The 10,813-nt window shown below is 31.5% G+C and overlaps 1 protein-coding gene and 1 long non-coding RNA gene across 3 annotated transcripts; one reads left to right on the plus strand and one right to left on the minus strand.

Moving 5' to 3' along the window:
- The first annotated feature begins 1,880 nt into the window (after positions 1-1,880).
- LOC137818389 (uncharacterized) lies at positions 1,881-3,178 on the plus strand. Its single transcript, XR_011082071.1, has 2 exons — positions 1,881-2,444; positions 2,911-3,178. It is a non-coding gene; the product is annotated as an uncharacterized lncRNA (long non-coding RNA).
- A 1,380-nt stretch (positions 3,179-4,558) lies between these two features.
- Positions 4,559-9,030, minus strand: LOC137818388 (casein kinase 1-like protein 2). Of its 2 annotated transcripts, XM_068621791.1 has the most exons (14): positions 8,702-9,030; positions 8,582-8,622; positions 8,154-8,223; positions 7,912-8,060; positions 7,731-7,826; positions 7,578-7,648; positions 6,981-7,042; positions 6,819-6,882; positions 6,656-6,740; positions 6,433-6,559; positions 6,222-6,304; positions 6,074-6,140; positions 5,785-5,927; positions 4,559-5,136 (listed from the first exon to the last, which is right to left on the minus strand). In XM_068621791.1, exons 1-14 carry the CDS (start codon positions 8,775-8,777, stop codon positions 4,831-4,833), a joined length of 1,440 nt encoding a protein of 479 aa, XP_068477892.1. In that variant the 5' UTR covers positions 8,778-9,030; the 3' UTR covers positions 4,559-4,830. The 2 variants fall into 2 exon arrangements, with proteins under 2 accessions (XP_068477892.1, XP_068477891.1); XM_068621790.1 differs by having other exon boundaries at positions 6,656-6,882; positions 8,702-9,010.
- Positions 9,031-10,813: the final 1,783 nt, after the last annotated feature.

A 10,813-nucleotide genomic window follows, 5' to 3' on the forward strand; every position in this document is an offset into this window, starting at 1 on the left:
CCTCCATTCCATTGAGTTATACGTTTGAAAGTACTGGATGTAGCTTTTGTACTGCTTAAACATGATTTTTTAACGTATCTTTCTGATGTGAACCAAACACTGCATAATATAATTATTGCAGTATGTTCCTGAATTTTTTATTTTAAAAAAAAGCTCATGCTGATGATAGAAAATATATTTACTCAGTGACTATACAATGCAAACATTACCTTCAGTGCTGAATTATTGAAGTAAGGTTAAGAATATGACAGCATGCGAATAATATTGTATCAAATAGTTTGAAGAGGATTGCTTCAATGGTAGGTACTGACACTGATAATACTAATAACCAATATTACTATGCACATTCCACCAAATCTTTAAAATAAAGTTTGGTATAGAACTCTGAAATCAACTCAAGAAAAAAATAAGGCACTTCTGATGGTATTGAAATTAAACACTTTTGTGCTATGAAAGAACAGAAAACTATGAAATCTATTAGTTTTGTGTACCAATTTCCTTCGGTTGATAGTGTTCTTGTATATGGAACTAACTAAGATAAACAATTGAAAAATTGATTTCTTTTCTTAGATAGTGTTTGACTTCTTTCTTTCTTTGTTACTAAGTCTCAAGTTTCGGTTTTTGATCGAAAGTGTACTTGCAAAAGTTATTCCGATGTTTAAGTAAGTATTCAGTGTATAATAAGTATGTATTGATTAGTACCTTTGTTTTGTTTCATCTTTTGTGTTTGGACTATATTAAGTCATTTTCCTTAGATTTAAATTATTACACTTGAAAACATCCTCCATGCCTTTTGCCTCTTCTGTCAATAATTTCAAGCTTTGAGAAGAAATACTTGAAATTTCAACCTAGATTGATGATGTCAGAGACACAAACATGTGGGATGATCCATTGGGATTAAGATACTATTTAAGATGTGGAGTGTGGACCACAATTGACTAAAAAATCAGAGTGTTTTGCTTTTTCATGAACAGAGATTGGAATTGGGGATTTTGTAAAATATACTAACGGAATGGGAGATGCTCCTCTGTCATTACTCCTCCACTTTATATACACATGAATGTTCTATCTCTTTGTTACCTATGTTTTTTATCCACTTATGTGCTTAACACCAAATTCAAAAGCTATTGTAAATTTTGAATCTTGATCTCAAGTAACATAATCAGTGAGAGAAACTTCAGCTAAAATTATGTGGAGGAAATAGGACCCATCTGAACTTAAAAGGACTGGTAATCTATTGAAATAGTAAAGTTCATTTCTTCATCTAACTTCTCAGTTAATACTTTTGAAGAAATCATTAGTAGCACCAAGAACTATAAGAAGTTAGTGTGTTTTTGCAAGTTCACAAGTTTAGCTAAGAGGGCGGTGCATTAACTTGTATTTTGTCAAAAAGGACATTACTCCTTTGCTATCAGCTACTTCCATGCCATAATCAATTGGGAGTGAAGATACAATCATATATCAGATTATAACTGAAAAGAAATATAACTTTTTACTGAAATGAAATGCTATAAATCGAAAGACATCAGTTTACAATTTGATGAATATAATTTCAAAATTACTTCATTTCATATAATTTCAAAATTACTTCATTTCAACTAAGTTATTTATCTTTTTAGTCCTAATCTGATGCATGGTTATCAATTTATTTATACCTTGAATACAGATCAAGATTCACTCATACACTCTGGAACTTACTTAGGAAAGCTAGCCTTAGCCAAAAAATCAAGGAAATCAATTTTATCAGTTCTATGTATAAAGAGTTAGTCAAACCAAAATACCTAAAACAGTTATGACATGTTGGATGCCCCCACTGACTTCATTAATCAAAACGACAAAACAAAGAATAACATTATCTTCTTCAACTGTCTCCTATTCAGAGATTTTATTATATGAAGTTAGGAAAGAAGAAATGAACAACATTGATAAAATACAACTAGAAAAAAGCAAAACCAACCGACCAACCTACCTTCTCTTTTAGCTTCATTCTTTCTCTCCTTAAAACTACACATCCTTAGTTCTTCACTCTTGTGTTTGTGTAGTGTGGTTTCCACCATGGAATTCAGATCCAAATCATGCAGGAGTGAGAGTCTGCAGCTTGAAAACTACAATGGAGGAAGGGTGGCCCCAACAGGTATGCAAGATCTGAGGTCTTACAGTTACAGTGCAAGTTATGCTGGTTCTGCTTATCCATACAAGATAGGTAAGGAAAAGGAAGTGAAGGTGGATAAAGGGAAAAACACAGTTAACAAAGTCTCAAAAAGTTGGAGCTTCAATGACCCTGAGCTGCAAAGGAAGAAGAGAGTGGCTGGCTATAAAATATATTCTGTGGAAGGAAAAATGAAAGGGTCACTGAGGAAGAGTTTAAGGTGGATCAAGAACACATACATACAAGCTGTTCATGGATGGTGGTGATGAATCTGTATATAGTTATGCACAATATAGTAATATACTACTCTCTCTTTTTTGTCTTCTATTGTGATTGATTTCCTTGTTTGAAGATGGATTCTAAATCTATTTAAACCAAATTTTCTTTCTTACAAATGCTAAAACTCCTCTCATGTATCCATAAAGTTCCTCTAAGATTTCAGGGAGTTCTGATCTATTTTAGAAGACTGATGCTGAATTTCCAAATAGTACTAAATGGTGCTTCTGGTGATTAATAGATCTTGACTTCATAATTAATCAGGATTATGATAACTAGAGACTATGTAATAGTTTTTCCTTCTTCACTCCCATTAGCAAAAGTTAAAGTCCATTTAACATTTCCAGATAAGAACAAGGATGCAATTATTAGCTTAAAGTTTTGAAATTTTTATATGGGGTGCCAAGCTATGTCCCCCTAGCAGCTATTATTAGAAATTCCATGCTTTTCATATTTCAGTGTTTTTTTTTCCTATTATGGTACAGGTCCATGGAAACCAGACTATACAATTTCAAGTGAGAAAGAAGGAGTATGAAATCAAAGGAAGAGGAAAAATAAAGAGAGATCAATAAAGCCAATGAAGAAAGAATTGGTTGAGTAATTCATTCTGTGTAGGTCTTGTATGTGATATCAACAGATCTCAAGAAGAGTTAGGACAAAACTTGTGCATCTGCAATATCTATGTAAACTATAGTGAAGAAGTGTGCTAAAGTTAACACTGTTTTGATGAGATAATGAAAATGGAATTTGCATAGGTTTACCCACATATATCACATATATCATGAATTGTTATTATCCCTCTCTTTCTCTCTAATTATTTGATTTGGATACATAATATTAAAAAAAAGGGTTTGACTAAAAAATATAAGTAGTTTGAATAATTCTTATGCTATAAATAATGTATTATTAAAAATCGTCTATTTTTATGATCATTACTTCACAGGACATATTTAAAGTATTATATAATTAATTGATTATGTACGATATTTACACTGGCGTATCAAAATTAAAGTCGTAAATTCGAGTCAAATATATATATATATTTTTTTTTTATTTGAACTTGAAATTAAAGGACTTGTCTTGCAATTCAATCTTAATTGCTTATTACTTTAAAATATTTAACAATTATAATTGGAGTGGCTGTTATTTTCCTCTGCCGAAAATTCATTGAAGCTCTGATTTCAAAGTTGTTATGAAACGGCACTCTACAAAATATTTTTGCGTAGAAAATAATGAAAAATGTTATTTGTTCCGATTGTTCATTGGTTTACATAAATTATGAAGACTTGTTTGTATCTCTTAACCACCAATTCAGGATTCGAATGTGTCACGTCAGAAGAAAGATATCTACTTTATGTGTGTAAGATAAATATTTATATTTATTTAATTAAAATTCACAATAAATAAATATCCTGAATTTCTTTATCAATGATACAACTTGACACGTTAGTTATTTAAATATTAAAATTTTAAAAAATTAACAAAGTGAATAAGTTGTGCTAAAATGGATAAAATAAAACTTTAAAAAATTATTAAAATTTTAGATCTTGATTTTATGATGACTTTTTTATAAAATCATGTCACTTTCACATAATTTTATATAAATAAAACTTGTCAACTTAATACGACTTAAACATGTCACTTTAACGAGTCTTATCCAATTCAGCAAGTTTTTAAAATTTTAGTCATAAAATTACACCCATTTTGTTAAAAAAAATCCTAAATCTGTTAATTATATTTTACAATTAACCATTTCAATATGATATGATATAATTTCTAATTGGCATTTTTACAAATATTAAAATACAAGTTATAATTTGTGATAGTCAACAAAAAATTGGACTAGTGCCTGAAATTGACGTTAAAATGAGAGAATATTTAATAGAGTTTGAATTGAAAGAGTCATGATATAGATTGGAGTTGAAAATCAACTAACAAAGAATATAAAAAGTTGGACTTTAAATAGAGTTTAATTATATGACTAGCTCACATCAACATGTTTGTAAGATGTAATGAGAAGTGAACAAAGAAATGTTATAATTCCCCAACTAATAGTGTTTATGAATGAAATGAGATGAAATGATATGATAAAAGAGAAGCATAGGAGACTAAATATGAAAGCAATCATAAAGGTGAAGCAAAACATTTGTGAGTATAACACAAAGCGTATGAAGAGAGACGAAGCCTTTTACACAGTGAGTTTAGTTAGGAAGGTGCCTATACAAATGTATTTTTATTGTATACTTAAAGGGGGAGATAATTCATAATTCTTCCCTACTTGTTCGCAGCTTTTCTTCAACACAATGCATAGACAACATTCCACTCCTTAGTTCGTCAAAAAGAGTATATAAGCCTTTTAGAATTTACAAAGAAGAAAGGTGATCGATCATGGAGAGTGGTAGCTGCTAATAATGTACCCTCTCTTCATTGAAATGTAGGCTCTCAATACCCCTAAGAGTTGTCTCCAAATTCTTTACGTTTGATGTGTTTCTGCCAGTGGATGTACGGTTCTGCTCAGATGACGTAATCGCTGAACTTCTCTGAGCACCAGGAACAGACATTTTACGAAGTGCTCCCTGACTTGAATCCAGGGTCAGAGGACGAGAAACCTCACTCTCACTGCCAACAACCACATCACGGGATTCTCGGCTGCCTGAGACACCACCTCGCCTTGCAGATCCAATTGGCCGGAAAAAATTAGAACTTGACAACTGATAAACCATGCACACAGATTGTGAGTAACACGAAAATTAATTGCCATATAAACAGATAAACAAGTATAACCTCAACCTGTAAGATATATCAAATATGATTATAATTTTGAAACAAGAAGGCAATCTGATAAAAGAAAGATCACCAACACAAACAACACAGGGTCTACATTATATTGGTTTAGTTTGCCAGCGAACTACAAGCACTGGATGAGTATATTCTCCCCCACAAAACTCTAATACAGGTCTGAAGAATTTAAGTTCAGGAAATTATATATAAAATGTCTAACATAAAGCAAAGTTTTGAATATTAAATTACCTATTTATTTCGTCCTTCATCTGTAAACAAACGCAATACAGCCAATACTGTGTAATCGGGTCATGGCCAAAATAAAAAAGATGCAACAAAAAGTAGCTTCGTAATTTTGTCTTGAATGAATGAAAAATAGTTTATTATTATTTTCCTTCTAATGCAATCCCATATTCCTGATAAATAACAATTCCCTTAATCAAACATGGTTTGAAAAGTAAATAATAGATTTAAGAAATCTGAAAATTAATGCGCAAAGAAACCATCGTCTTTAAACTTTCTGCAAGAAATATGATGACATCACAGCACAAGTAATAACCATAAATTAATACACGCACCGTAACATCTTTAGATAGAGTCGAGTCAAATGTAACTGGGCTCTTTTGCCTCGATAACACTCCATCATTAGCAAAAGGTACAGGGTTTCTCCTACGAGTAGGATCTGATGAAGACCAATTATTATGCCTACCATCCTCTCCACCTACAAAGAAGATGCCCCATAAAAAATGCAAGAGTTACATAAGAAAAAAGCATAAAAAGAATGAGTAAAATGACAAACTAAAAGGGAGAAAAAAATCACATTATAAACGACAGATCAGACATATGGAGCCAAAAGAAAATTCGTACCTAACTGTCCATCAGCATTTGCAGCCAGTGGTGGCACGCCTGAACTTGGTCCAGCAGCAGGAGGACCCTGCAAGGGTCACTTCCACTAAATTAACCTAATCTCAACAATCAATCAGCTAATACAATGAGATAGCATGCCATCACTTACAATGGCACGGGCAGGGGCAGTGGCACTTTGAGATTGCTGATATTTCAAAATGGTCCAATCAAAGACATAATCAAACTGGAACCCTGGTGCAAGAAGTAAACAGCCCAAAAGGGCATAAAAATGTCATTTGGTCCCTATAATATTTTTATCAAGGAGCACAGAACATGGTACATCCAAAAATAAAACATAAATAGAAGACCAAGGCTCAAACCTTCACGAATGAAAAGGTCACGCAGAAGTCTTTTCAAATAAGCATAATCTGGTTTGTCATCAAACCTCAGTGATCGGCAGTAATGGAAGTATGAAGCAAATTCTGAGGGATAGCCACGACAGAGAGACTAACAAAAAAGCAATCCACAGTCAGATACAATTTTGAAAACAAAATATGGACATATGATATTAAACAAAAAACCTTCTTAACTACACAACCACACCTCAATAGAAGTAGTAACTTTCTTCTCACTAATCTTCTCGTACTTCTGCTTCTTAGTACCAGCTTTCAATCCCTGCCAAGGCAGACTGCAGAACTTCCAAATGAAAAAACAGTACGTGATAAAAATATAAAAAATTAAATAACAAAAGAGAGAGGCTACTGACCTTCCTCTTAAAAAGTACATAAGAACATATCCAAGTGACTCTAAATCATCCCTGCGGCTTTGCTCTATAAAAGCATAAAAATGACATTTTCAGGTCCAAATAAATGGTCTTCCACAAAGAAATAAAGAAAGGTTACTGATCAAGAGAGACATAAGAGCATACCAATTCCTAGATGAGTATTCATACTAGCATACCTAGCAGTTCCTGTCAAATTCTTGTTCTCTCTGCAAACAATTACAAGTCAAATCCCCGAAAATCATGAAAGTACAGAATGCAACATAGAGACACAAAAATCAAGTTCTATCTTCATGTTTATTTAAAAAAATTTGGGACCATGTAAATTGATAACATAGAAATAAAAAGAATAAATACTACTAACAAATCATAGAAGAGAAATACCCATACAAGTCGTGTAAGTAACAGAAACAAGCCATGGTTGATTAAAGAAACGCATTCACAGATAGCAAGGACACAAATTGGTATTAATATTTGGAAAACAAACATAGATATTAATATTTGGAACACAGGCATAGAAGGTTCCACTGCAAGCCGAATTAGCTTCACAACTTTCAATGACATTAATTTTAAGCTGCTATTCTTTAACAAGAGATCTCACATAAACAGTTACCAACTTTATAACATGCCGATATAGGCTTTGTGATAATAATAGATACTCGTCCCTGGTTCCTAAAAGTTGAAACCTGTTTGAAGTTGAACTGTGCAAACCATAGTAAATAAAATCAGATAAATGTAAAGTACCTGTAAGGGATATGCTGATGTGTAGTAGTGTCTCTATATTTCTTAGCTAGGCCAAAGTCAATGACATAAACCTAAAATGAGGCAGATACGAAGAGCATACATCAAAACATAAGATATGATAAAAAAATTAAAAAGCAACAATTAAGCACATACTTGATTTGCACGCCTCCCTAAACCCATGAGGAAGTTGTCTGGCTTGATGTCGCGATGTAAAAATGATTTGGAATGAACAAATTCAACTCGATTTATCTGTAAGCAGTTTAAGATGTATAAACAACAGCAGTCAGTGTAAGTCGTTATAAAGAAAGATGTCTCCTCAGTAGGGGAAACCTACCATCTGATCAGCAAGCATAAGAACAGTTTTGAGAGACAATTTCCGACTACAGAAGTTGAACAAATCCTCAAGACTAGGGCCAAGTAAATCCATCACGAGGATATTGTACTCTCCTTCAACACCGTACCATTTCACATTTGGAATCCCATCTGCCAAAATAAAAGATGGCCAACCAAAAACATTAAGTTGAATGAGCATCACAAACCAACAACAAATAAAGTTTCCCCAAGAAGAGAGCTTACTTCCTCCTTGCAGTATTTTATACAGCTTAGATTCATACAACAGTTGAGGGTGCTTGGTTTTGACACTTTCCTGAAACAAAAACCAAAATAAAACAACAAAACATCCGATTAAACACATCCAACCCCGCACTCAATGATTTCAATTTTGCAGCAGACAGAAACAAAAAAAAAAAACCTTAACTTCGAAGCACTAATTAGCAAAAATTAACCAACGAGTCCAGTGTTAGAAAACAAACTAAAAGCAAACGAAAAGATATTTGATATGCTATAGCTCCAATTTCAACTCTATAACACAACGTCACTGAAATTTTCCAATTCCTAACTTCTGCAACTTTTAAATTTCTCAGCAACCAAAAAGGAGTAGCAAAAAAAAAATATGTTAAACTCTTTTTTTCAAATTAGGGTATGTCGTAGGTCTGAAAACTCACAAGCTTAATCGCAACCTCTTCATTCGTCTGAAAATTAGTTCCTGCGGCAACACAAACAAAATTAACAAAAATAGGAAAATTGGCAGTGAATAAGCAAAAAGCGAAAAGCGAAGAGCGCACCGAGATAGATCTCCCCGAAGGATCCGCTGCCAATTTTCCGACCGAGACGGAACTTGTTCCCAACTCGAGTTTCCATTCGGCCGAAACCCTAAAAGGTTTGGGAAACTGAAATTTGGAATTGGAAAAGCGAACGCGTAGTGTAGTTAGCTACGAGTTGAAGTAGGTCATGGGAGAAGAAGAAGAGGGCAAAATCGGAAAATGGGAAAAAATGAGGGCAAAATTGGGAAAGAGAAACGGATAAAAGAAAACGGAGAGAGAGAGAGAATGATGGTTGTGTGTCACACGCTTCCTTACCCTCTTCAACCTACCACCTCTTTTGTTTTCTTTGCAAAGATAAAACGACCTTCTTTTGGATTTTGTGTCGTCGTTTAATTCTTCTTTTCATTTCGGGAATATATTTCCAATTCTTTTATTTGTCTCAATTCTAAAAAAATATTTTTTTATCCATCTATTTAGAGTTTCGAGAACATAATTTTTTCTTTCTTTCTGTTATATCTTTATGTGTTTTTTAATTTTTAAATAATTCGTATATATATATATATATATTGTGTAGATGAAAAAAAAGAAGAAAGAACAATTGTACAATTATTTTATTAAAGTAAAAAATTATTATATTTCTTGATTTTTGCATAACAAAACAAAATTAAAAAATAGAACAATATTAGATTTACATATCCCTTTTATATGATGGAGGAGATTATGTAAAACATTTTTTTATCTGTGTAAAATTACACACACATACATATATATATATATATATATATATATATATTTATATATGTGTGGTTGAATGATAATATAAACCACTTAAAATTGTTAACAGACTATCAATATTATTTATCTTCTTCTATAATTCAAGTTCCAAAGTTTAATATTTTAACAATACATATTGTTGGTTAAGTTGTATATAAATTAAATTAAATTTTTAATTGAAATTAATGTTATATTGAATTTTTTATTACTTTTATTATGGGTAACTTTCACAAAACATAACTTACTTCAATTTATATTGTTAGTATTTTTTTAATTTAAATTACATAAAAGTTAAAATATAATTCAAAAAATGCTAAGAAAATAATTCAATACATTTTCAATTATATTCTAAAAATTTTATTTTTATAAAACCACAAGTAAGTAATAATGGTTAAAAAAAATAAAACAACAAAAGGTATATCAAAATATAAAAATATTAATGAAAGAAAATAAATAAATTATAATTAAATTAAATTAAATTAATTGGTAACTTAAAATTGAAATTTATAAAATAAGTTGTGTTTATTAAATGTTTTTACTGAAGTTAAACTAGTCTATAAGTTTAAGAAAGGTGATGTATTAAACCTGACTAAGTCAAAGTATTCTAGAGACATATTCAACCTTTAAGTCAATAGATATTTGGTTTTGACATGTGGTATATTTTGTTATCAACAATGTGTATTTTTTTTTTACTGAAGTTAATTTTTCTTTCATCTGCTACTTCTACTGTTTTGGAAAAGTATCTGCAAAGAATTACTTTCTACTATGGTTATGCATGCATAATTATTTAATGTTTGCACACAAAAAATCCTAATTCCTCTGTTACTTCTCAAATTTGTGAACACTGGAAATCTGTTTCAAGAATTGAACAACTTTTTGTTAATATGAACCATAGATCAAAGTACTACCTCTTACTTTTGGAGTACTAAAGTATGAATGCACCTTTATTAAAGACTAGAAGTATATCTGACCCTATAATTTATGGTTAGGATAAAAATACAAGGAAATGCAATTAAATGATGGGGAAATAAAAAAGTAAATGGAAATGCAAAAAACATAAATGATGGGAAAAAAATGAAAATGTGCAAATGATTTGGAAAATAGGAAGGTTTGCTTCAATGATTAAAGTGCATGTAAGGTTGGGGTAGGTTTGATGAAATTTGAATGTCTGACAGCACAAAAGCTTTCAATTCAACCACGACTTGGTCAATTAAACAAATATAAAGCTTCCATGGATGGCATTTTTAATTAATGCAGCACACAAATTTTGTATCCTGCAACTTTTGTTCCTGCCATGACTTCTTCAACCATAGAAATTTAAACCTACCCTCACCCCCCAATGAAATAAATACGAATAAG

This window comes from Phaseolus vulgaris, chromosome 10 (genome assembly GCF_000499845.2).
Source record: "Phaseolus vulgaris cultivar G19833 chromosome 10, P. vulgaris v2.0, whole genome shotgun sequence".
NCBI classification, from domain to species: Eukaryota; Viridiplantae; Streptophyta; class Magnoliopsida; order Fabales; family Fabaceae; genus Phaseolus; species Phaseolus vulgaris.